Here is a 27422-nt window from a genome sequence, read left to right as displayed (position 1 = left end):
TCAGCAAGTTTGTGTTTATTTATTCAAGCAATGTGGGCTTCGCTGGCTCGGCCAACATTTATTGCTCATCCCTAGGTCTGGCAGCATCTGTCAAGAAAGAAACAAAGTTAACTTTCTGAGTCGATTATGGCTTCCTCATTTCTGAAGCAGATGCTGTCAGACCTGCTGTGTTTTTTCCAGCACTTTCTGCACTCGTTTTACATTTCCAGCACCCACACAACTTTTGCTTTCACATTAGCTTGGTCAAAGAGATCAGGGGCGGGATTCTGTGATCCTGAGGCTAAGTTTTGACGCTGTCGGAAACGCCTTCGCGTTTCTCGACGGCGTCACCACGGTCTCAGGATCAGCGATTCTGGCCCCGATAGGGGGCCAGCGCAGTACTGGAGCGGTTCACGCCGCTTCAGCTGCTGATCCCAGCACAAACTGGGTACCGCGCATGCGCAGTAGCACCGGCGCCAACGCGCACATGCGCAGTGACTTCCATTAACGCGCCGGCCCTGATACAACATGGCGCAGGACTATGGGGGCCGGCGCGGAGGAAAGGAGGCCGCGAGCCAGAGTGGCCGGCCCGCCGATCGTTGTGCCCCGATCGTGGGCCAGGCCACATCAGAGGCCCCCCTGGGGTTGGACCCCCCCCCCCACAGGCCGCCCCCCAACCCTTCCACGCTGAGTCCCTGCCTTGCTGAGAGCATCCCAGGCTGAGAATCGGCATGCTGGCCGCTTGGAGCGGCCCCGACTGGCGCCGCGTCAACCACGCCAGTGCCAATGGCACCGATTCTCCGCTCTGCGGAGAATCGTGTGCCGGCGCCGGGGCATCCTGGCGCGATTCACGCCGGTCGCGGGGATTCTCCGGCCCGGCCCCGGGCTGACAGAATCCCGCCCCAGTTTTTAGAAGCGCCTTATAGGAATAAAGTGAGGTAGAGAGGCAGAGTGGTGTGTGGAGGGAATTCCGAACCTGGGTCTGGGCAACTGAAGACACCAACGAAAAATATGGGCTGGATTCTCGCGATCGCCCGGAGAATTGGCTCCAATGCCGAAATCGAACCTGACGCCGGTTTCACGCCGATGCAGCATTCTCCGGCTCCCCAAAAATGCCAAAATCGCAACGCTCGCCCGCGCGGCCCAGAAGTACAGTATGCATCTCATTATCGGTCCTGACGACCGATTCTATGGGGCCTCGGCGATTCAGCGCCCCGGATGGCACCACAACTGGCTCTGTTGCTCGGCAGGAGGGTAAAATGCAGGAGGGCGATAGTTATAAGGGCATCTATAGTAAGGGGCACAGATAGACGCTTCTGTGGAAGTGAAAGAGACTCCAGGATGGTATGCTGCCTCCCTGGTGCCAGGGTCAAGGATGTCTCTGAACGAACACAGGACATCCTGAAGGGGGAGGGTGAACAGCCAGAGGTCGTAGTACACATAGGTACTAACGATATAGGCAGGAAGCGTGATGAAGTCCTGCAGAAGGAGTTCAAGGAGTTAGGCAATAAGTTACAAAGCAGGACCTCCAGGGTTATAATCTGAGGATTATTCCCTGCCACCTGCCAGTGAGGCTAGAAATAGGAGGATCGTGCAGCTAAATACGTGGCTAAACTGGTGGTGTAGGAGGGAGGATTTCAGATTTTTGAACCATTGTGATCTCTTCCGGGTCAGGTGGGACCTGTACAAGAAGGACATGTTGCATCTAAACTGGAGGGGCACCAATATTCTGGCTGGGAGGTTTGCTAGAGTCACTCGGGAGGATTTAAACTAGTATGGCAGGGGGATGGGAACCATAATGAGAGCTTAGAAGATATAATAACTGATGGGGAAATAGAGAACCAAAATAAAAGAACAGTATCATCCTCAGGCAGAGCAAAAAAGATGGAAAGTGTGAAAAGGGAGATGGTGAATGCAGGGTTGAGGGTGTTGTACTTAAATGCGCGCAGGATACGGAACAACATCCAGAGTTGATTGGAAAAGGAGCCTAGCAGGGAAGAAAGTGGAACAACAATGGCAGGAGTTTTGGGGGGTCATTCAGGAGGCACAACAGAAATTCATCCCAAGGAGGAGGAAATATGCTAAGGGGAAGACAAGGCATCCATGGCTGATGAGCGAAGTGAAGGACAGCATAAAAGCTAAAGAAAAAGCATACAAAATGGTGAGAATTAGTGAGAAGCCAGAGGATTGGAAAGCCTTTAAAAGTGAGCAGAGGACAACTAAAAAAGCAATAAGGGGGTAGAAGATGAAGTCTGAGTGCAAGCTGGCTGGTGATATAAAGGAAGGTAGGAAGAGTTTTTTTCAATGTATAAAAGGAGACCACTAGAAAATGCGGCTTGAGAAGTAATAATAGGAAACAAAGTGGCAGAGAAACTGAACAGTTACTTTGCATCAGTCTTCACGGTGGAAGACACCAGTGGGAGATCAGAACTCCAGGAGAACCAGGAGGCAGAGGTAAGTGCAGTGACCATTACTAAAGAGAAGTTCTGGGGAAACTGAAAGGTCTGAAGGTGGATAAATCGTCTGGACTGGATGGACTACACCCCAGGGTTCTAAAAGAGATCGCTGAGGAGATTGTGGAGGCATTGGTGGTGATCTTTCAGGAATCACTGGAGGCAGGAAGGGTCCCAGAGGACTGGAAAGTGGCTAATGTAACACTGCTGTTTAAGAAGGGAGGGAGGCAGAAGACGGGAAATTATAGGCCAGTTAGCCTGACTTCGGTCATTGGTAAGATTTTAGAGTCCATTATTAAAGATGAGATTGCGGAGCACTTGGGAGTGCATAGTAAAATAGGACTGAGTCAGCACTGCTTCATCAAGGGGTGGTCATGTCTGACAAATCTGTTAGAGTTCTTTGAGGAAGTAACAAGGAAGTTAGACAAAGGAGAATCAGTGGACGTGATTTATTTAGATTTACAGAAGGCCTTTGACAAGGTGCCGCAAAGGATACTGTTAAATAAGTTAAGAGCCCATGGTGTTAAGGGTAAAATCCTGGCAGGGATAGAGGATTGGCTGACTGGAGGCAGAGAGTGGGGATAAAGGGGTCTTTTTCAGGATGGCAGCCGGTGACTAGTGGTGTGCCTCAGGGGTCAGTGCGGGGACCACAACTTTTCACAGTATGCATTAATGATCTGGAAGAAGTAACTGAAGGCACAGTTGCTAAGTTTGCAGATGGTACAAAGGTCTGAAGAGGGACAGGTAGTATTGAGGAAGCAAGGGGACTGCAGAAGGATTTGGACAGACTAGGAGAGTGGGCAATGAAGTGGCAGATGGAATACAATGTGGAAAAGTCTGAGGTTATGCACTTTGGAAGGAGAAATGGAGGAATAGACTATTTTCTAAATGGGGAGATGCTTAGGAAATCAGAAGCACAAAGTGGCTTGGGACTCCTTGTTCAAGATTCTCTTAAGGTTAACGTGCAGATTGCTTCAGCAGTCAGGTAGATAAAATGCAATGTTAGCATTCATGTCGAGAGGGCTAGAATACATGACCAGGGATGTACTCCTGAGACTATACAAGGCTCTGGTCAGACCCCATTTGGAGTATTGTGGGCAGTTTTAGGCCCCGTATCAAAGGAAGGATGTGCTGGCCTTGGAAAGGGTCCAGAGGAGGTTCACAAGAATGATCCCTGGAATGAAGAGCTAGTCGTATGAGGAACAGTTGAAGACTCTGGGTCTGTACTCGTTGGAGTTTAGAAGGATGAGGGGGGACTTCCGGTGACGGCGGGCAGGAGGCAGCCGCACAATGGAGGGTTCCCATTCGGGAACGGCATTTTCAGGGCTTTAAGCCCGGTCCCAGGGTCCACGGAGGCGGCAGAAGCAGGGAGAAGGCACGGAGGAGGCACAGTGAAGACACAGGAGGAAAAAAAAACAAAGAAAAATGTCGAGGGTGAACATGAAAATGGCCGAAAAAAAAACAGCTGAAGGTCCGTCGGGGAGTGGAAAGGTCACCGCGGGGTCACCAAGGAAAATGGAGGCTGGAGCACCAGGGAAGGCCGCACTGCTTACGGCTGAAGAAATAACTAAGGTGATGGCTGCGGAATTTGAAAAGCAGTTGCCGCAGATTGCGAAATGCATGGAGACGGTGAGGAAGGAGATGAGGGAGGTTTTGAGTGTGCTGGTGGAGGAGGCGGTTTCCCCGGTGAGGACGGAGGTGGCGTGCGCAGTGGCGGAGGTGCGAGAGCAAGGGGAGGCGCTGAAGGAAGTGGAGGAGACGTTATTGCAGCACGGTGATCAACTTGCCTCGATGGGGAAAGAGATGCGGAAGGTGATGGACACTAACAAGGATCTGCGAGGAAAAATGGAAGACCTGGAAAACAGATCCAGGCGACAGAATTTGAGGATCGTGGGGCTGCCCGAAGGAGTTGAAGGACCGAAGCCGACTGAGTATTTTGCCGCGATGCTGGCAAAACTATTGGGGGAGGGGGAGGACCCCTCCCGATATGAACTGGATCGGGCTCATCGGTTGTGGAGGCCGAATACACAGGATCAGCTCAGAATTTGTCGATATATTTGTTTCTGGAACATACCTCTTCATTCACCTGAGGAAGGAGCAGCGCTCCGAAAGCTAGTGACATTGAAACAAACCTGTTGGACTTTAACCTGGTGTTGTAAGACTTCGTACTGTTTTAAAGGATCGTCCCTTTAGTCTGAGATGATGTCCTCTGCTTCTAGTTTTTCCTACAAGTGGAAACATCCTCTCCACGTCCACTCTATCCAGGCCTCGCAGTATCCTATAAGTTTCAATAAGATCCCCCCTCATCCTTCTTTAAAAAAATTTTTTTTTTTTAAATTCTCCTCCTTTTTCACATTTTCTCCCACATTTACATCCATCAACAATAAACAATAATCAGCAAGATATGTCAGTCCCCATAATAACAACAACGATCCCATCCGCCCACCAACCCCCAAACCTCAACCCGCATGTTTACATAAACAAATGACAAAAAGGAATCAGGGATTACCCGTAGTCACCCTTAATCTTACACAGCTCCCACCCCCCCCACCCCCCACCCCCCACCCCCCCCCCACCCCACCCCCGGTCTCCAGCTCCTCCCGTCCACTGCCTCTTGTAAAACTTCTCCTCCCAACCTCGGTTCCTTCCCCCCAACTTTCCACCCCAGCTAGACCACTCGGACCCTGTTCTGCCAGGCTCCGATGGCCGCAGCCCCTCCCCCCACCTCACTCCCGTTCACTGGCCGGCTTAAACCGGCCAGCGTGGAGGCCCCCGCCCGGGTCCCTTTCCCACTTTACCGGCCCTAGGGAAGCCCAAAGATCCCCTTTTAGCACGCAAACCCCGCATATCCATCTACACCCCAAAGAACCCTCATTTCGAGTGAAAGTCCCGTCCCTTCCCTTCCCTTGTCCAAACATATACCACATTGGCTCCTTTAGTCTCTACGCAGTGATACAAAAAAGAAGAAAATACAGTCATGAGGTTACATCGGCACATGGCCATTCCTCAATTTGTCAGTTCTGCCACAGTCCTTCTGCTTTCGCAAACTCCTCCGCTGCTTCCGCCGTTCCAAAATAAAAGTCCCTGAGCTTGTAAGTCACCCTCAGCTTCGCTGGATATACAATGCCGCACCGCACCTTGATAATGTACAGTGCCCTCTTCACCCGGTTGAAGGCAGCCCGCCTCCTTGCCAGCTCCACCGTAAAGTCCTGGTCTACACGTATACCAGCTCCAGCCCACTGCACCACCTGCTTCTGCTTGGCCCAGCTCAGGACCTTCTCCTTCACCCTGTACCTACGGAAGCACAGAGTCACTGCCCTTGGTGGCTCACTCGCATACACAGGATCAGCTCAGACGAGGAGGAACGTAACAGACATCTACAGACGTTGAAAGATGCCCTCTTACGAACGGGATATGGCACTCGACTCATCAATCGACAGTTCCAACGCGCTACAGCGAAAAACCACACCGACCTCCTCAGAAGACAAACATGGGACACAACCGACAGAATACCCTTCGTCGTCCAGTACTTCCCCGGAGCGGAGAAACTACGACATCTTCTTCACAGCCTTCAACACGTCATTGATGAAGATGAACATCTTGCCAAGGTCATCCCCACACCCCCACTACTTGCCTTCAAACAACCGCGCAACCTCAAACAAACCATTGTTTGCAGCAAACCACCCAGTCTTCAGAACAGTGACCACGACACCACACAACCCTGCCATGGCAATCTCTGCAAGACGTGCCAGATCATCGACATGGATACCACCATGAGAACACCACCCACCAGGTACACGGTACATACTCGTGCGACTCGGCCAACGTTGTCTACCTCATACGCTGCAGGAAAGGATGTCCCGAAGCGTGGTACATTGGCGAGACCATGCAGACGCTGCGACAGCGAATGACCGGACATCGCGCGACAATCACCAGGCAGGAATGTTCCCTTCCAGTCGGGGAACACTTCAGCAATCAAGGGCATTCAGCTTCTGATCTCCGGGTAAGCGTTCTCCAAGGCGGCCTTCAGGACCCGCGACAACGCAGAATCGCCAAGCAGAAACTTATAGCCAAGTTCCGCACACATGAGTGCGGCCTCAACCGGGACCTGGGGTTCATGTCGCATTACATTCATCCCCCACCATCTGGCCTGCAAAATCCTACCAACTGTCCTGGCTTGACACCATTCACACCTCTTTAACCTGGGGTTACCCCATCTCTGGATCTGTAAAGATTTAATCACCTGCTAATGCTCGCATTCCAAGCATTGTCTGGTATCTTTGAATTTGTCTATATATTTGTTTCTGGAATATACCTCTTCATTCACCTGAGGAAGGAGCAGCGCTCCGAAAGCTAGTGACATCGAAACAAACCTGTTGGACTTTAACCTGGCGTTGTCAGACTTCGTACTGTGCTCACCCCAGTCCACCGCCGTCATCTCCACATCATGGCTACCTTTAAAACAGAGATGAGGAGGAATTTCTTCAGCCAGAGGGTGGTGAATCTGTGGAACTCTTTGCCGCAGAAGGCTGTGGAGGCCAAATCACCGAGTGTCCCCTCAGAGCCGACACACCCATTACTGTCCCCATGCTCACCCTAGTCCTGCCTCCCGTTTTCCGAGCCACCTGTCTAATCCCCTCTGTGGCCCACACCCCATGACATCTCAACCTGCCAAACTCACCCTGGACCTGACACCCTTTCACATCCCACTCCCCCCTCTGGCTGTGACCATTCCTTCCTATCACCTGGATTGAGTTCACCCCCCAGGACCCCATATTCTACACCACTGACGTGGTTGGACACACCCTTCACCCTTCCCCCGAATGACCGGCAGTCCAGCCCACCCCACCTTTTCTTGGGCGCTCACCGCCTACTTTCCCGCTTGGCCTGCCTCCCGTGTCCAGCTTTGTTGCAACTTTTTCCACCAGCACTCGATATGAGTGAAGTCATGTAAGGTCCCCAAGAAGACAAAAGCAATAGCTGTGGAAAAGACAAACCTTCCCCAGTGCACGCCACTTATATACAGTCGTAAAACTGAAAGTTCTAAATTCCCACTGGCAGGTAACTTAATTCCAGCGAGATGTGAGTATGCAGGAGATACTAATGCATTTAAATTGTGTTCCTGGCATTGCTCATTAGGAAGCTCAACCCGTCTTTAACCCACCTTGAAAGTTGGAAGAACAGATTTCCTGCCGTCAGAAAACAGATTTGCCATAATTCTCACTGCTGGCTGACCGGAAGATTGCACCCAGTACTATGTCCCAATTTTTGTCCTGATTTTGTGACACTTATTTGCTGGACTTTAATTTCTGTTAATCTACTAATAATGTATTTTTCAATTAAAATAACCTTAAGCACTAAATTTTCAGAAAACCTCCAAACGTTTTATTAACGTAAGACTTGGGGCAGAAATTTATACATTTTTAACTAAGTCAGGCTGTGTGCTGCCCATTGGCTCACAGTTCGCTTTTCCACCAATTTTATTTTATAATCTTTATTGTCACAAGTAGGCTTACATTAACACTGCAATGAAGTTACTGTGAAAAGCCCCTAGTCACCACATCCGGCGCCTGTTCGGGTACACTGCGGGAGAATTCAGAATGTCCAAATTATCTAACAGCACATCTTTCCGGACTTGTGGGAGGAAACCGGAGAACCCGGAGGAAACCTACGCAGACACAGGGACAAGGTTCAGACTCCACACAGACAGTGACGCAAGCCGGCAATCGAACGTGGGACCCTGGCGCTGTGAAGCAACAGTGCTACCCACTGTGCTACCGTGCTGCCTAAATTTGACATTTGGTTAAAAAATATTCTGGAGGTGGATCCCATGCTGTGACACTTGTGGGGGGTTGACGAGCTCTGAATGTGCATCCCTCTAGCAACCTCGACTTCAAGATCGGAGTGCCCTTTTCAGTGGGCTAGACAGCTGGTTTGTGATGCAGAACAAGGCCAGCAGCGCGGGTTCAATTCCCGTACCAGCTTACCCGAACAGGCGCCGGAATGTGGCGACTAGGGGCTTTTCACAGTAACTTCATACTTGTGACAATAAAATATTATTATTATTATTATTAAAAGGAGTCTGGATATTAAAGAAAGAGAAATAAAAAGGATCCCTCCCATGACCCGGAGAATCCCCCACCTCTGGGAACACAGTCCCCTGAAAGATACAGGGAACCCCCCATGGACATGGGGAATACCCCCACGGGCATAGGAAATCCCCTTTCCTTGGCCAGGTGGAATCACCAACCCCGCCACAGATTTATGGACCCCCCCCACCCCCGCATGGACATGTGGAACATTCCTCGTGAACACAATGACCCCTCCCCCCATGGACACAGGGAACCTCCCCCATGGACACAGTGACTTGGGCCCCGAGCACACAGTGGACATCCCCACAGATATAGGGAACACCTCCCACATAGACATCGGGAACCACCGCCCACAGATCTTCCCAACAGAAGCCCCCATTCCTGACAGTGCCCCCCGGCAGTGCCTGGGGCAGTGCTCGGGGCACTGCCAGGGTACTGTCTGGACATGACCCTCTCCCCCCTGGGGGCTGTACTTACCGATGCACACCAGGCTAATTCTCTTCAGGTCCCGGTTTGTCGGGATATTGATCCACTAATAATAGACAGGATTCGTGATATGTGGTCAAATCAGGATAACTAGTGTTTTGCAAGCGAACCTGGCAATGTTGGGAGTGTTCGCAGAACATTGGTGCTCGTGTCCTCAGTAACAGAGGTGATCCATGTCCCTTTCCACCCTCATTTCCAATGACACCCCCACTCCCCTCCCCAATCTTATTCCCACAATATCATTGACCATCCAGCTTCCTTTCCCTGCTCCCATCTTAACAAATATTGTGAATGATTCTTGCTCTCCAGGTTCTGTCCCTCTCTGATTCAAATTTACCGTCATCACATCACTCTCCTTCCCTCTCTAAAGTTCCCTTGAATGTTTTGTCACCTCCCAAATTTGTTCCCATCTTTCCTGCATCTCCACATTTGAATTCCTCCAATCAGGTTTCCACTCAAGCCATGGTGCCAAATGGCTCATATCAAAGTCATAAAAGAGAAGCAGGCTGAAAAGCAAATAAGAGCAGGCAACCCCAAAATGAATTTACAAGTTGCCTGATGTGGGACGAGCTGGGCACAAGGCCTCAAACGCTCACACACAACACACTTCCTATGCCCCATTAATGCTATATCATTCTCCCCGCCCATCAGTATTGCCCCACACACCCCTATGCCAACTTAGTTGCCCTCTACACAGCTTCCTTAGTCCCTCATATCCCTATGCCAATTTAGTTCCCCTCTATCACCCCCATTGGCCCTTATCCCGTGCCAGCTTACTGCCAACTCATGCAAATTCATGCTGCCAACAAGCACCCTGTGCCCTATCCCTCCCCACTTCCTTTCCAACTTTTCTAGTACCCATGAACAGTTCCTTGACAGCTTTGTCACATACTGGACAGATTTTTCAGCTTTGACACTTCCTGGGTACCTTTCACAGCTTTGACACTTACAGGATAGCTTTGACAACTTTTACACTGGACAACTCCTTAATATTTCCTTGATAGCTGGACACCACTTTTACAGTTGACAGTTCCAATGTGTTTATGCGTAAAAACTAAATAATCATGTTCATTTTTAACAATCCCAAAAGGTGACTTAACTCATCCAAAGGCTGCTTTCCCTCTCCCATAGTGGTCCCAGGACCCAGTCCTCAGAATTACCTGGATCGGAGGTTATGGGGGCCAGGGGTTATGGGGAGAAGGCAGGAGAATGGGGATGAGGAAAATATCAGCCATGATTAAATGGCAGAGCAGACTCGATGAGCCGAGTGGCCTAATTTTGCTCCTATGTCTTATGGTCTTAGGGTCTTATCTTACCTTTCCATCGGGATATTCTTGCTTTAAAATAAGAATCCACCAAGTTCAGACTTCTTATCTGTTCGAACTTTCATATTCTGGATTCCATTCTCCTATTTTTCCAAAATCCTTTCAGTGAAGGCAGCTGCTGATTTAAATAGCCAGCTGCCTCCATGAATCATGAGTGTCTGAACCCCTCCCAACTCCACTTCCATCCCTGTGAAGATGGGAAATGCCAGGCTCAGGAGTGCGGTTTAGATGTTTTGGCTACTTCCAGGATTTGGGCAACAACTGAGAGCCTTTCTATTGTAGGGAAAGTACAGGCCTCAGTTTTGTGATTTCCTCTGGTGCGGGCACAAGGCTGTGTTCAATGGACGGATCTGGTCCTGGTAATGAATCAGGAACATTTGGAATGCAGGTACAGCAAGCGATTAGGATGGAGATGGAATGTCATTTATTGCAAGGTGAGTTCAATTTTATTTATTCAAGGGATGTGAGTGTCGCTGGTTAGGCCAACATTTATTGCCCATCTATAATTGCCCTTGAGAAGGTGGTGGTGAGTTAACTCCTTTAACCGCTGATGTCCATGTGGTTTAGGTGTATCCATAGTGCGTGTCTATCCCTAGTTGCCCTTGAGAACGTGGTGGTGAGCTGCTTTCTCGAACTGTTGCAGTGCATGTGGTGTAGTTACACCCACAGCACTGGTAGGGAGGGAGTTCCAGGATTTTGACCCAGTGACAGTGAAGGAAGGCCATATATTTCCAGGTCAGGTTGGTGAGTGGTTTGGAGGGGAACTTCCAGGTGGCGGTCTTCCCATACATCTGCTGCCCTTATCCTTCTGGTTGTGGATTTGGAAGGTACTGTCTAAGGAGCTTGGTATGTTTCTGTAGTGCACCTTGTAGTGGGCGGAATGGTGGCACAGTGGTTAGCTATGCTGCCTCACAATGCTAGGGACCCGGGTTCAACTGCAGCCTTGGGTGACTGTGTGGAGTTTGTGCTATCTCCCCATGTCTGTGTGGGTTTCCTCTGGGTGCTCCGGTTTCCTCCCACAGTCCAAAGATGTACAATCCGTTAGGTGGATTGACAATGCTAAATTGTCCCTTAGTGCCCAAAAGTTAGGTGGGGTTACTGGGTTATGGGGATAGAGTGGGACCGTGAGCCTGGATAGGGTGCTCTGTCAGAGGTTAGGTGCACACTCAATGGGCTCCTCCATTTTCAACTTCAAGGCAGGACAAACGTGGTCCGTAGGGCCCATCCCATACTGCTCACAGACATCTTCCACCCCCTCCATCCCCTGCGCCCTGTACACTACCTTCAGCTGTATGAGCCCAATGAAGTCGAAGCATTTGTCCTCCGCAGTACCTCACACCACAGTCTCTCTTCCAGCGCTACCCCCAGCTCTTCCTCCCGCCATCTTAATCCCCTCCATGAACACCCTATCCTCCTCCAAGATCCTCCCGCAGGTCGCCGAGATGCCCATCAAATGGGTCTCCTGCAGCATCACCACGTCGGCCTTTAATGTCTTGGAATACGTGAAAACCCTCGATCTCTTCAGCGGTCCCCCTCTCTACCCCCCTCACCTTCCACGTCACTATTCTTTAAAAAACATTTTTTTTTTAAATTCTCCTTTTTCACGTTTTCTCCCACATTTACACCCATCAACAATAAACAATAATCAGCAAGATATGTCAGTCCCCATAATAACAACGATCCCATCCGCCCACCAACCCCCAAACCTCAACCCACATGTTTACATAAACAAATGACAAAAAGGAATCAGGGATTACCCATAGTCACCCTTAATCTACACAGCCCCCCCCCCCCCATCCCACCCCCCACCCACCCCCCCAACTAATGTTCGATGTTATCCAGTTCTTGAAAGTGCATAATAAATAGTGCCCATGACTTGCAGAATCCCTCCGAGCTTCCCCTCAGTTCGAACTTAACCTTCTCAAGGGTCAAGTATTCCAACAGCCCCCCCCCACCGCACCAGGGCGCAGGGTGGAGAGGCTGCTCTCCATCCCAGCAGGATCCGCCTTCGGGCGATCAACGAGGCGAAGGCTATGATATCTGCCTCCGCTCCCGTTTCCAACCCTGGCTGGTCCGACACCCCGAATATGGCCTCCTGGGGACCCGGGTCCAGTTTCACACGCACCACCTTGGAAATTACCCTAAACACCTCCTTCCAGTACTCCCCTAGCTTTGGGCAGGACCAAAACATATGAACGTGATTCGTGCCCCCCCCCCCCCCCCCCCAAACCCCCCCCCCCCCCCCCCACCGCAACGCTCACACACATCCTCTACTCCATCAAAAAATCGGCTCATCCTCGCCCTCGTGAGGTGCGCTCTGTATACCACCTTCAGCTGTATCAGCCCCAACCTCGCACATGAGGGGGAGGCATTCACTCTCCGGAGCACCTCATACCAGACCCCCTCCTCTATAACCTCTCCCAGCTCTTCCTCCCACTTGGCTTTGATCCCTTCCAGTGGTGCCTTATCCTCTTCCAAAATAGCTCCGTACACCGCTGACACTGCCCCCTTCTCCAGTCCCCTTGTCGTCAACACCTCCTCCAGCAATGTGGAGGCCGGTTCCTCTGGGAAGCTCTGTATCTCCTTCCTGGCAAAATCCCGAACCTGCATGTACCTAAACCCTTCTCCCTGCTCTAGCCCATACTTCGCTTCCAGCTCCCTCAATCCTGCAAACCGACCCCGAAGAAACAAATCTTTTAGCGTCTTAATCCCCTTCTCTTCCCATTTTCGAAAACATCCATCCCACCTCCCTGGCTCAAATCTGTGGTTCCCCCGAATCGGCATTTCCCTTGACCCTAAACCCAACCCGAAGTGTTGGCGAAACTGCCTCCAGATTTTCAATGAAGCTATTATTACCGGACTCCCTGAATGTCACCTGCCAGTGACAGAGGAAGGCCATCCCACCTTGCCAGATCAGCTTTCACTCTCCCCACCAAACCAGTGATGTTGTACCTGCGAAGCCTCCCCCACTCCCGGGCAACCTGCACCCCCAGATACCTAAAATGAGTCCCTGCTCTACGGAATGGCAGCCCCCCCCACCCCTGCCCCCACCCCCGGCCGAGACACCACAAAGTACTCACTCTTGTCCAGGTTCAACTTGTACCCCGAGAAAGACCCAAATACCCGCAGTAGCTCCAATATTCCTCCTATCGACGCACCCGGCTCCGACACATACAGCATCAAGTCGTCGGCATATAAGGACACCCTATGCTCTACCCCCCCCCCCCGCACTATTCCTTTCCATGCTCCCGAACTTCTCAATGCGATGGCCAGCGGCTCAATCGCAAGTGCAAACAGCAGGGGGGACATAGGACATCCCTGTCTCGTCCCACGGTGGAGAGAGAAATATCTCGAACTGATATTTTTTGTGCGGACACTCGCCTTCGGTTCCTTATATAATAGCTTTACCCAGTTCACAAACCTTGGTCCAATCCCAAACCGCTCCAGCACTGCCATCAGGTGTCGTGTCCTATTCTAAGTGTTCATTAGCTGTATATCTGCATGTCATGACATCTCAGGTGCTCCCTCTAGTGTTTACTTAGTCTTAGTGTATTTGTATTAACCCCTTGTGTATTTACAGTGATGCATATCACCACAGGATCCACCACAATCTCTGCTCCCTTACCACTGATTTCATATTTCTCCCTGGTAACTGTCTGAAGCTGAACTAAACTATTCTCAACTTCTGGGTCATATTTGATTCAAGATGAGCTTTTAACCACATATGTGGGCCATCATGAAGATTGCCAATTTTCATCACCATAACCTTGCCCAACTAAACTTCTTATGCCACAGTTTTTCTGCTGCTGAAACCCTCACTAATGCCTTGTTACTTCCATTATTCTAATGCATTCATAACCAACATCCCACATTTTACACTCAGTAAACTCGCCTCCAAAATCCTGCTGCCTGTATCCAAACGCGCACCAAATTCTGTTCACCCATCTTCCCTGTGCTCACTGACTATATTGACTTCCTGGTTGAATACTGTCTCCATAAGACCATAAGACATAAGGGAAAAAATAGTCCATCGGCCTTACTGATTAAAAATTTGTCTATTTCAGCCTTGAATATACTTAATGACCCAATCGCTACAGCTCTCTACTATGATGAATTCCACAGATTCACTACCCTCTAAAAGAAGAAATTCCTCCTCATCTCTGTCTTAAATGGGTGATCCCTTACTCTGAGGTTATGCCTTCTGGTCTAGATTCTTCCACAAGGTGAACAAATCTCTCAGTGTCCACCCTGCCCAGTCCTTTGAGAATTCTATATGTCTCATTAAAGTCACATCTCATTCTTCTAAACTCCAATGAGTACACGCCCAACTTAATCAACCTCTCTTCATAAGAAATTCCCTCCATACCCGGGATCAACCAAGTGAACCTTCTCTGGACTGCTTGTAATGCCAGTGTATCTTTTCTTGGATAAGGGGGACCAAAACTCTTCACAGTATTCCAGGTGTGGTCTAATTAGTGTCTCGTATAGTTTTAGCAAGACTTCCCTATTTTTACACTCTGTTCCATTTGAAATAAAGGCCAACATTCAACTTGCCTTCTCAATCACCTGCTGAATTTGTATGCCACCCTACTGTGATTTATGCACGGGGACCCCCAAATCCCTCTGTGCTGCAGTTTTCTGCGGTCTTTCTCCATTTAAAAAATATTCAGCTCCTTTATTCTTCCTACCAAAGTGCATAACTTCACATTTTCATACATTATATTCCATCTGCCAAGTTTTTGCCCACTCACTTAAGCTGTCTATATCCCTCTATAGGCTCTTGTGTCATCCTCACCACTTGATTTCCCACCTATTATTGTATCATCCACAAACTTGGCAATAGTGCATTTATTTCCATCGTCCAAATCATTAATATAAGTTGTCTCAATTTTGAAATTTTCATCCTTGTTTTGAAATGCCTCCACAGCCTATTCCATCCCTCGCGCTGTAATCTCCTCTAGCCTGACATCTTTTGAGACATCTGCCCTCATCTGATTCTGTTTTTTTGAGCATCTCAGATTTTAATTGCTCCACCATTGGTGGCTGTGCCTTCTGTGGTCTGAACCATAAACTCTAGAATTCCCACCCTAGACACTGTCCAAATTTGAGTTAAAGTATTAATTGGGAAAAGTTGATTCATGATGTGCAGGGAATCAGGCTTTATTACTAATAGATCTTGGCAAGGGTTGAGGCCTCTTGGCAGAATTCTGCATTTAAATGAGGCCTTCCAGGGATTATGATTTTACTTTCCCATTTCTTTATTGAATGATATATCATTCTTGCATAAATTCCAATGAGTAGTACGATAGGAAATATCACTACACTCGATCTACTATTTTATGTTTTAGTTATGCTGTCTCTTCAGCATCATGTGATGTTGAGTGTTTGCCAATAGGAAAGTCCCTGTATAACAGGTTTGATGTTTGAGCACTATTTTTATTCATTCATGAGAAGTGGGCATCGCTGGCTATATCAGCATTTATTACCCATCCCTAATTGAGGAGACAGTCAAGAGTCAATCACATTGATGTAGGCCAGACTAGGTAAAGATGGCAGATTTCCTTCCCTAAAGGACATTCGTGAACCAGATGGGTTTTTACGACAATCGATTTGTGGTCATCATTAGACTTTTAATTCCAGATTTTCATTGAATTCAAATTTCACCATCTGCAGTGGCGGGGTCTCCAGAGCATCGCTCTAGGTCTCTGGTTTACTAGTCAGTGACAATAATAATAATCTTTATTGTTGTCACAAGTAGGCTTACATTAACACTGCAATGAAGTTACTGTGAAAAGCCCCCAGTCACCACATTCTGGCGCCTGTTCGAGTACACAGAGGGAGAATTCAGAATGTCCAATTCACCTAACAAACAAGTCTTTCGGGACTTGTGGGAGGAAACCGGAGCACCTGGAGGAAACCCATGGAGAACATACAGGCTCTGCACAGAGAGTGACTCATAAGAACATAACAACATAAGAACTAGGAGCAGGAATAGGCCATCTGGCCCCTTGAGCCTGCTCCACCATTCAATGAGATCATGGCTGATCTTTTGTGGACTCAGCTCCACTTTCCGGCCCGAACACCATAACCCTTAATCCCTTTATTCTTCAAAAAACTATCTATCTTTATCTTAAAAACATTTAATGAAGGAGCCTCAACTGCTTCACTGGGCAAGAAATTCCATAGATTCACAACCCTTTGGGTGAAGAAGTTCCTCCTAAACTCAGTCCTAAATCTACTTCCCCTTATTTTGAGGCTATGCCCCCTAGTTCTGCTTTCACCCGCCATGGAAACAACCTGCCCGCATCTATCCTATCTATTCCCTTCATAATCTTATATGTTTCTATAAGATCCCCCCTCATCCTTCTAAATTCCAACGAGTACAGTCCCAGTCTACTCAACCTCTCCTCGTAATCCAACCCCTTCAACTCTGGGATTAACCTAGTGAATCTCCTCTGCACACCCTCCAGTGCCAGTACGTAAGGACTGTCTCTGTAAGTCCTTACAGTGGTCTCAAGTAAGGAGACCAAAGCTGAACACAATACTCCAGGTGTGGCCTCACTAACACCTTATACAATTGCAGCAGAACCTCCCTAGTCTTAAACTCCATCCCTCTAGCAATGAAGGACAAAATTCCATTTGCCTACTTAATCACCTGTTGCACCTGAAAACCAACTTTCTGCGACTCATGCACTAGCACACCTAGGTCTCTCTGCACAGCAGCATGTTTTAATATTTTATCATTTAAATAATAATCCCTTTTGCTGTTATTCCTACCAAAATGGATAACCTCACATTTGTCAACATTGTATTCCATCTGCCAGACCCTAGCCCATTCACTTAGCCTATCCAAATCCCTCTGCAGACTTCCAGTATCCTCTGCACTCTTTGCTTTACCACTTATCTTAGTGTCGTCTGCAAACATGTACACATTGCCCTTGGTCCCCAACTCCAAATCATCTATGTAAATTGTGAACAGTTGTGGGCCCAACACTGATCCCTGACTCAAGCAGGAATCGAACCCAGGATCCTAGTGCTGTGAAGCAACAGCGCTAACCACTTGCTACCAATAACACTACGCCACCGCCTCCTCATACGTTAAAGCAATACAGTGAAACCTTTTACCACTGATGTTTAATGGGCCTAACTGCAGTGTGACTCTGGCTTGTGAAAGGCTATGTTTTAAAAGTGTCCAGGCCATTGGATACATGAAACCATTTCAAATTCTGCAGCAGCTTTTCCAAACTGAAAGGAAAGCAGAGGATTCCACCTGTGTTTATTGATATATACATATTGTCATGTTCTTTGTTGAAGCTGCAAAGAGAAAGAATCAGACGTGGCACTTGCCAATTCATATAACATAGAGCAAGGGGATTATTTACAAGATGCTACTCAAACAGGGTACAATGGTGAACTCTTCAAAAGCTCGTGAAACGGTCCAATGACGTCATTGTTTAACACAGTGACAGTACACCAACCAATGGTATAACTCTGATACATAACACCCCTTCCTCTTTATTTCTTTAGTGTCCCTGGCATTTTTTTCATAGTCAACCACTTTAACAGATCCAACACATTATGCCATTATTAACGTTGTTGTGTTACGGTTACATATGTACATTAGTAAGACAATAACTTGGGCGGATGTCTGTCTCGTTTTGGCAGAACACGACATTCAGGAACTTGGTTCTTAGGTGTACCAGGAGTGTCCTCCTGTACACTGGTTGGTATTATATCCAGTGAAACCAACTCAGGAACCTCTCTGGTTGTGCGGATGATTCTGTCGTAACAGATTCCATAATTTCGGCAGTATTAATCTCAAGTCGGGCAGGTCACTGTCCATACACTCTGTGGTGAAAACATGTGGTACAGGTTCTGTACTCTCACTCAGTGCAGACAATAACCGGTCACCATGCTGATGCCAGATTCGTTCATCGTCAATTTACACAGTATATGAAATCGAACCCGTTTTGCTGGAGTCCATTTTTTGCCTGAGGTGTAGTTTCTCACAAGAACACGTTCCCTATGGTCAAAGACTCTGCTTTTGGAATGTTGTTCCCTTCTAGCCATTTACAGCAGGGGCGAAATTCTCCCCAAATGGCGCGATGTCCGCCGACTGGCGCCCAAAACGGCGCCAATCAGACGGGCATCGCGCCGCCCCAAAGGTGCGGAATGCTCCGCATCTTTGGGGGCCGAGCCCCAACATTGAGGAGCTAGGCCGACGCTGGAGGAATTTCCGCCCCGCCAGCTGGCGGAAACGGCCTTTGTTGCCCCGCCAGCTGGCGCGGAAATGACATGTTGGGGCGGCGCATGCGCGGGAGCGTCAGCGGCCGCTGACAGTTTCCCCCGCATGCGCAGTTGGGAGAGTCTCTTCCGCCTCCGCCATGGTGGAGACCGTTGCGGAAGCGGAAGGGAAAGAGTGCCCCCACGGCACAGGCCCGCTCGCGGGCCAGGCCACCGTGGGGGCACCCCCCCGGGGTCAGATCGCCCCGCCCCCCCCCCCAGGACCCGCCGGAGAATCCAGCGGGGGGGGCCCGCCAACCGGCGCGGCCCGATTCCCGCCCCCGCCGAATATCCGGTACCGGAGACTTCGGCAACGGGCAGGGGCGGGATTCACGGCGGCCAACGGCCATTCTCCGACCCGCTGGGGGTCGGAGAATGACGCCCCTGATGTTGTTGCCTCACTATCTCTGAAGTTGAAGAGGGAATCAAAAGGTCAAACTGTGGGCATAGTTTCCTTTTGGACATCAGCATAGTCAGAGAACTTTGTGTTGTTGAATGCGCCGTGTTTCTGTATGTCATTAGAAAATTATTGACACGTTTAGGTGGAGAGCCGTTATCCCTCAACCTTCGCTGCATGCTTGAGCAAGTGTACGTTCAGCTAAGCTGTGTAGTTTTTAACCTCACCACTATTCTTAGAATTCCCCCTATACCAAAAAGGGTCAATTTATTCTAAATGGTGAGCAGGTATTCTCACTTCCCGGCTCCAAAGCAGACTTTGGCGGATGCTATTCGGGTCAAACTAGTGTTTCAAGTTATCCCCCGGTATAACCCGTATCTTCGTAGAAGAATTTTATTTACTTACCACTTAGTAACTTACACACGGGTCCAGCTTGCCAAGTGAAGTAAAGTAAACTTTTTAAAGAAAATAGCAATAACCACTCTTTCAGGTTATCAATTTGAACTTAACTTTATTTTCAAGTTAAAAGAGAATAACTACTTTCACAGAAAGGTAAAAAGATCTTTTCTTGTTCGGACCAGTTGCAGACTTTCAAGTCTCTCTTGACAATCAATTTTCTTTAACTTTTGGTCTTCTGCTGACTTCTCTGGGCTGCTCGGCCTGTAGATGTTGCTTGTCCCATCACCAAGGAAGATTCTCTGATTATCTGCTCATTTTCCCCAGTTTTTATAGCCATTTGGGGCCCCTTAATTTCTGCACCTGGCACCCTTCAGCCTGTCTGCTTGACAGTTCGAAGGCTAAGCTTTAGCAGTTTAGAAGCGTGGCGCTATGTTAACAGCCACAGTGCAGCTTCATCCTCACCAGCTCGCCATCCTTGACTGCACTTTTCTCGTTTTGCTTGACATGTAATAAATTTGTCTGTGTCTTAGTTCGCACTCTTTTGGATTTATGTCTTTTTTAATGAGTTTTCTCAGATTCGACCCGGGCCATCTTCAGGTTAAGCTAATGTCATGTTAGTGTTATCCCCCTGACTCTAACTTTATCTGCTTTGGCCATCTTCTAAAAGGTTTTAACTTCAAATGTGATGTACGTTATAATGTAACCTTGTCACCTTCTAGTTTTCTTAATTTGTAAATCAGTTGTTTCACTTTATTACCAGTGTCAGCAACTTTTCACACTTAATAGTTGTTCCTTATCTTATATTTTAGATTCCAGCTGCTTTTTCTAATTGTTCAATAAAATAATTCATTGCTGAAAGATTTGTGAAATACTGTTCCCCTTCATATAACTTTAAGAGTTTTTAAGTCAATCAAATGTCTTTTCTAACTTGTAAATTAAAATGAAGCTCCTATCTGTTTTCTTCCCTGTCTGTGAAGTTGTCTGCTTTCAAAACAGGCTGCTGCTGTTAACCACTTGTGGTACTTCTTCCATTCATTAAAAAGCCTCAGGCATTCTCAGTGTTACTTTCATGTTTCAAATGTCATATTCTTCCGAGTTTTCACAACAGCCGTTGGTAGCTGGATGGTAGGGGGCAAATTTGATATGGCGGATGGCACACCCCTTCAGGTAGTCCTTGAATTCGGCTGATGTGAACTGCCTACCTTTATCGCTCATGAGTTGTTCAAGCCATCATTCATCATACAAATACCTCGTCAAGCCTTTCTATGGTCTGTTCCATAGTTGTCGATTTCTTGATGGCAACCTCCGGCCACTTTGAATGCGTGTCAACCATGACCAAAACCATGGGTCCTTCGACTGATCCCATATCATCGACGTGGATTCTTTGCCATGGCCTGGATGCAAAGGTTGTAGGGAAGATTCATTTCTGAATGTAGCGTAGGATTGGCATAGCCCCACCCTCTCCTCTATTTGAGCATCCAACCCAGGCCACCAGAAGTAGCTTCTTACCAATTCCTTCATTTTAACTACATCAGGATGGCCATCGTGCAGCTGTTTCAGGATTCTACAACAATCAATCAATCAATCTTTATTATTGTCAGAAGTAGGCTTACATTAACACTGCAATGAAGTTACTGTGAAAGTCCGCTAGTCGCCACATTCTGGTGCCTGTGCCTGTACACAGAGGGAGAATTCAGAAAGTCCAATTCATCTAAAAAGCACTTCTTTCGGGACTAATGGGAGGAAACTGGAGCACCCGGAGGAAACCCACGCAGGCACGGGGAGAACGTGCAGACTCCGTACAGACAGAGACCCAGCGGGAATCGAACGCGGGACCCTGGCGCTATGAAGCAACAGCGCTAATCACTGTGCTACTGTGCAGCCCTTCAAAGACACAATGGAATAATTACTCTAATACCCCACAACAATACTCCATTCTGTTCTGTCAACTCAAGATGCCTGGTAAGATAGGGTTAAGGTTTGGATTTTTTTGTGCTCTTGTGTTAGAGTGCTTTTTTGAATCATGTCCCTCCCCTTCCCCACCTGTTTTGGTAAATTTCCACACCTGAGAAGACAGGGGTACCAGAACATTTTCTACATGAGACAGATAGAATATGTAATTGAAGTGTTCATCAGATTCATGCTTATCTTTCTGGTCTTGCTGATCTTGCAGCGGCAGTCTAGACAAAGCATCCACATTCATGTGCTGTTCAGACTTCAGATATTGAATGACATAATCGTGTGCTGACAAGATTAGCATTGATGTGGAGATGGCAGCGTTGGACTGGGGTGAGCACAGTACGAAGTCTTACAACACCAGGTTAAAGTCCAACAGGTTTGTTTCGATGTCACTAGCTGTCAGAGCGCTGCTCCTTCCTCAGGTGAATGAAGAGGTATGTTCCAGAAACACATATATAGACAAATTCAAAGATGCCAAACAATGCTAGGAATGCGAGCATTAGCAGGGGATTAAATCTTTACAGATCCAGAGATGGGGTAACCCCAGGTTAAAGAGGTGTGAATTGCATCAAGCCAGGACAGTTGGTAGGATTTTGCAGGCCAGATGGTGGGGGATGAATGTAATGCGACATGAATCCCAGGTCCCGGTTGAGGCCGCACTCATGTGTGCGGAACTTGGCTTAAAGTTTCTGCTCGGCGATTCTGCGTTGTCGCGCGTCCTGAAGGCCGTCTTGGAGAACGCTTACCCGGAGATCAGAGGCTAAATGCCCTGGACTGCTGAAGTGTTCCCCGACTGGAAGGGAACATTCCTGCCTGGTGATTGTTGCGCGATGTCCATTCATTCGTTGTCGCAGCGTCTGCATGGTCTCGCCAATGTACCACGCTTTCCTGCATCCTTTCCTGCAGCGTATGAGGTAGACAACGTTGGCCGAGTCGCACGAGTATGTACCGCGTACCTGGTGGGTGGTGTTCTCACGTGTAATAGTGGTATCCATGTCGATGATCTGGCACGTCTTGCAGAGATTGCCATGGCAGGGTTGTGTGGTGTCGTGGTCACTGTTCTGAAGACTGGGTAGTTTGCTGCAAACAATGGTTCGTTTGAGGTTGCGCGGTTGTTTGAAGGCAAGTAGTGGCGGTGTGGGGATGACCTTGGCAAGATGTTCATCGTCATCAATGACGTGTTGAAGGCTGTGAAGAAGATGACGTAGTTTCTCCGCTCCGGGGAAGTACTGGACGACGAAGGGTATTCTGTCGGTTGTGTCCCATGTTTGTCTTCTGAGGAGGTCGGTGCGGTTTTTCGCTGTGGCGCGTTGGAACTGTCGCTCGATGAGTCGAGTGCCATATCCCGTTCGTACGAGGGCACCTTTCAACGTCTGTAGATGTCTGTTGCGCTCCTCCTCGTCTGAGCAGATCCTGTGTATACGGAGCGCTTGTCCATAGGGATGGCTTCTTTAATGTGTTTAGGGTGGAAGCTGGAGAAGTGGAGCATCATGAGGTTATCCGTGGGTTTGCGGTAAAGCGAAGTGCTGAGGTGACCGTCCTTGATGGAGATGAGTGTGTCCAAGAATGCAACTGATTTTGGAGAGTAGTCCATGGTGAGTCTGTTGGTTGGATGGAACTTATTAATGTCATCGTGTAGTCGTTTCAGTGATTCTTCGCCGTGGGTCCAAAGGAAAAAAATGTCATCGATGTATCTGGTGTATAACGTCGGTTGAAGGTCCTGTGCGGTGAGTAGGTCCTGTTCAAACTTGTGCATGAAGATGTGGGCGTATTGGGGTGCAAATTTGGTCCCCATGGCTGTTCCGTGCGTCTGGATGAAGAACTTGTTGTCGAAGGTGAAGACGTTGTGATCCAGAATGAAGCGGATGAGTTGCAGAATTGCGTCTGGAGATTGGCAGTTGTCGGTGTTGAGTACTGAGGCTGTTGCAGCAATGCCGTCGTCATGGGGGATACTGGTGTAGAGTGCAGAGACGTCCATTGTGACGAGGAATGTTCCTGGTTCAACTGGTCCATGGGTGCTGAGTTTCTGTAGGAAGTCCGTCGATTAGCATTGGAATCGAGCAGAAGGGATCCCCTCATGCGGCCCAAAACTTGTTGTTAAGGGATGATGGTCGGTCAATAGAGTAAATTGACGGCCAAATAAATAATGGTGGAACCTTCAATAACCAAAAAGAATGCTGAGAGTTTTTTTCTCGAGTTGGACTTAGTGCTAGTCCATGTCCTGGGAGCAAATGCTATTGGTTGATTTGATTTGATTTGAGTTATTGTCACATGTACCAAAGTACAGTGAAAAGTATTTTTCTGCGGCCGAGGATCGTACACAGTACGTACATAGTAGACAAAAGAATAATCAACAGCGGACATTGACAAATGGTACATCGACAAAACAGTGATTGGTTACAGTGCGGAACAAGGGGCCAAACAAAGCAAATACATGAGCAAGAGCAGCATAGGGTGTCGTGAATAGTGTTCTTACAGGGAACAGATCAGTCCAAGGGCTGATGTCTTCAGACATCTGTACCTTCTGCCTGATGGAAGGGTCTGAAAAAAGGCAATGGCTGGGTGGGAGGGGTCTCTGATAATGTTGTCTGTCTTCCTGAGGCAGCGGGAGGTGTAGACAGAATCAATGTGGGGGCGGCAAGTTTGTGTGATGTGTTGGGCTGAGTTCACCACAGTCTGCAGTTTCTTGCGATCTTGGATCGAGCAGTTGCCATACCATGCAGGCGGGTAGGATGCTCTCTATTGCACATCTGTAGAAGTTTGTGAGAGTCGATGCAGACATGCCAAATTTCTGTAGGTTCCGTAGGAAGTAGAGACATTGTTGAGCTTTATTGACTGTTGCATCAACGTGAGTGGACCAGGACAGACTGTTGGTGATGGTGACCCCCCAGGAACTTAAAGCTATCGACCATCTCCATTTTGGAGCCATTGATGCAGATGGGAGTGTGCGTCGTGCTACGCTTCCTGAAGTCGATGATCAGTTCCTTGGTCTTGCCAACATTTAGAGAGAGGATGTTTTCTGTACACCATGCAATCAACTGATTTATCTCCCTCCTGTAGTCTGATTCGTCGTTGTTTGAGATGCAGCCCGCTACAGTCGTATCATCCGCAAACTTATAGATTGAGTTTGTGTTAAATCTTGCCACAGTCATGTGTGTATAGGGAGTACAGTAGAGGACTGAGCACACATCCTTGCGGGGCTCCGGTGTTGAGGACTATTGTGGAGGAGGTGCTGTTCTGACAGATTGTGGTCTGTTGGTGAGGAAGTCGAGGATCCAGCTGCACAGGGAGGGGTCAAGTCCAAGATTGCGGAGTTTGGTTATTAGCCTTGTTGGGATAATGGTGTTGAAGGGGGAGCTGTAGTCGATGAACAGCAGTCTTACATAGGTGTCCTTGTTGTTGAGGTGTTCGAGTGTTGATTGCAGAGCCAGTGAGATAGCGTCTGCGGTGGACCGGTTGCGGTGATAGGCAAACTGCAGTGATCGAGACCGTCTGGGAGGCTGGCAGTGATCCGTCTCACGACTAGCCACTCAAAGCATTTCATGATAACAGACGTTAGGGCCACCAGTCGGTAGTCGTTGAGACAGGCTACCTTGTTCTACTTTGACCTTCACCTGAAGGGATTATATGCGAGACAACTGCTCCAACCCTAAAGGGTAAAGTGTCGCAAGTAACCTGAAGCTTCAGTTTGGGGTTATATTGGACGAATAACTCCGATTTCTGAAATTTCTTTTGACATTTTGGTAAGCATCCTCACAATCTTTCGTCCTGAGTCAAACTTGTCTGTTATAAAGCAATGTGTGCACTGGCTTGTTGCTAAGCGTGGTACGAACATTCCATAGTAATTTAAGAATCCTAGAAACTATCTTAACTGAGTCACATTCTGTGGTCGTGGAGTATCCAGGATCTCCGACATCTTCTATGACATCTTCTTAGATTCTTTCTGAAGACCAACTTGGTCGATGATGTATCTAAGAGAGTGAATAGAGGATTTAAAATATTCACACTTTTCTTTCTTGATCCTGAGATTATGTAGTTGTAGCCTTACAAGAGCAGCTTCTAGTGTCTTTACCTGCTCTACATTGTTATCAAAATGTCGTCCAGGTGGGTCTTTGGGTGGCAGCTATGGAGTGAGTGTTCGCACATTTGGTGGCTCCCGCTCAAGGTGGATTTTGTTGGTCCTTCCCCACCCATATGGTTTTTTTTTTTGAGTGCCAACTGTAGGCGAGTGCCAGGGAAGGTAATACTCCTCTGGTGAGATCAATGTATGGATCTGAGGACAGGAAGTGCCACTAGAGAGGGCAGCTGGAGCAGGACAGTTTTTGTGGTGTGCCACAGGTTCAGATGGCAGATGGCAAGGGGGCAGTGCTGCCCACCCAGTGTCAATGGAGCAGCTGGTCGAGTTTTTGAATGGAAAATTCCAGAGACAGAGGAAGGAGGCTTCGGAAGACCTGTCTAAGGTGGCGGAGCTGCTCGGAGCTGCGATTGAGAGAGTGGGGCAGAGATTGGAGGCTCAGGGCCTGGTGATTCGGAAGGCGGGAGAGCACGAGGAGCGGATGGACTCACTGCAGACAGAGTTGGGGATAGTGTTGGACAGCTAGAAGAGGCTGAGAAAGAAATTGGATGACCTGGAGAATCGCTCCAGGAGACAGATCGGGAGGGTATCGCAGGAGTGGAGGCCACCAAGTATGTGGTGAAAGGGCAGCATGGTGGTTAGCACTGCTGCCTCACCACGCCGAGGTCCCAGGTTCGATCCCGGCTCTGGGTCACTGTCCGTGTGGAGTTAGCACATTGTCCCCGTGTTTGTCTGGGTTTCGCCCCCACAATCCAAAGATGGATTGGCCACGCTAAATTGCCCCTTAATTGGAATAATAATAGCTTATTGTCACAAGTAGGCTTCAGTGAAGTTACTGTGAAAAGCCCTGGACGCCACATTCCGGCGCCTGTTCTGGGAGGCTGGTACGGTATGGTACAAAAATAAATGGGGCACTCTAAATTTTTATTTTTAATTATAAAAATAAAAGTATGTGGCGAGGATGCTGGAGAAGTTGATGGGGTCGGGGGTCTTTGACCAGTCCCTTGAGGTGGATCGAGCGCTCAGGGCACTGAGGAAGAGGTTGCAGGTGGGGGAGCTGCTAAGGGCAATGTGGTGTGGCTGCATTGTTTCTTGGACAAGGAAAAGATTTTGAAACGGGCGTGGCAGATCAGGAAATGCACCTGGGAAGGGAGTGAGCTGGGGGTCTACTAAGACCTGGGTGTGGAGTTGGCAAAGAGGAGAGCCGGGATCAACCGGATTTTAGAAAGGGCTGACGTTTGGGGTTTGGTACCCTGCCTGCTTATGGGTGACACATCAGAACAGGAGTTTTATTTTGACCCACCAGAAGAGGCGATGGACGTTATGAGGGACCATGGACTGGGAGGAATGTGAGGACATTGAACTTTGGAGAGGAGCTTTTCGCTGGGGGAGCAGTGATAGTGAGTGTGCCTTTTGTTCTTCTTTGTTTCTTGGTGGCTGGGAGGAGGGGGGTAGGTGTGGACTGGAAGGGGGAGGGTGAACAGGGGCCACCATGCTAGCTGGGCGGGCTAGTTAACAGAAGTGAAGTAGGGGTGGTCAGGAGAAAGGCATGGGGTCAGTTCTTTGTTTGGGGGTGAGGGGGAGAGGAGGAGACGTTTGCTGACATGGGTGTAGTTGGTGTGTTGCAGTTGGAAAGCGAGAGATGGCGGCGAACATCTGAGGGCAGGCCCAGAGGGGTGCGTGACGCGGGCTGGCTCAAGAAGGGGTATGGCTGATTGGCAGGGGAGGGTGGGTGGGAGCCCACTGACCAGGCTGGTCACATGGAATGTACGAGGACTGAATGGGCTGGTTAAACGGTCGGGTGTGTTCACACATCTGAGGAGTCTGAAGGCAGACGTGGTGTTTTTACAGGAGACACACCTGAAGTTGGGGGACCAGACGAGGCTGAGGAAAGGATGGGTGGGGCAGTTGTTCCACTCAGGGCTGGATATGAAGACGAGGGGAGTGGCGGTGTTAATTAACAAGAGGGTGACG

General features: G+C 48.6%; 1 protein-coding gene across 2 annotated transcripts in view; it reads right to left on the bottom strand.

Moving 5' to 3' along the window:
- The window catches only part of LOC140429436 (band 4.1-like protein 4A), a 37887-nt gene extending 18314 nt beyond the window's left edge, over window positions 1–19573 (bottom strand). Inside the window, exons 1-2 of one of the 2 annotated variants that reach the window (XM_072516419.1) lie at window positions 19421–19572; window positions 6806–6887 (exon numbers count right to left, since the gene is read on the bottom strand). In XM_072516419.1, the coding sequence (XP_072372520.1) occupies window positions 6806–6870 (65 nt within the window). In that variant the 5' untranslated portion in view covers window positions 6871–6887; window positions 19421–19572. Of the gene's footprint in view, window positions 1–6805; window positions 6888–19420 lie in introns of both variants that reach the window. The other variant, XR_011949088.1, reaches the window with a different exon arrangement.
- Window positions 19574–27422: the final 7849 nt, after the last annotated feature.

This window comes from Scyliorhinus torazame, chromosome 9 (genome assembly GCF_047496885.1).
Source record: "Scyliorhinus torazame isolate Kashiwa2021f chromosome 9, sScyTor2.1, whole genome shotgun sequence".
Classification (NCBI taxonomy): Eukaryota; Metazoa; Chordata; class Chondrichthyes; order Carcharhiniformes; family Scyliorhinidae; genus Scyliorhinus; species Scyliorhinus torazame.
This window is presented reverse-complemented; position numbering and strand designations above follow the sequence as displayed.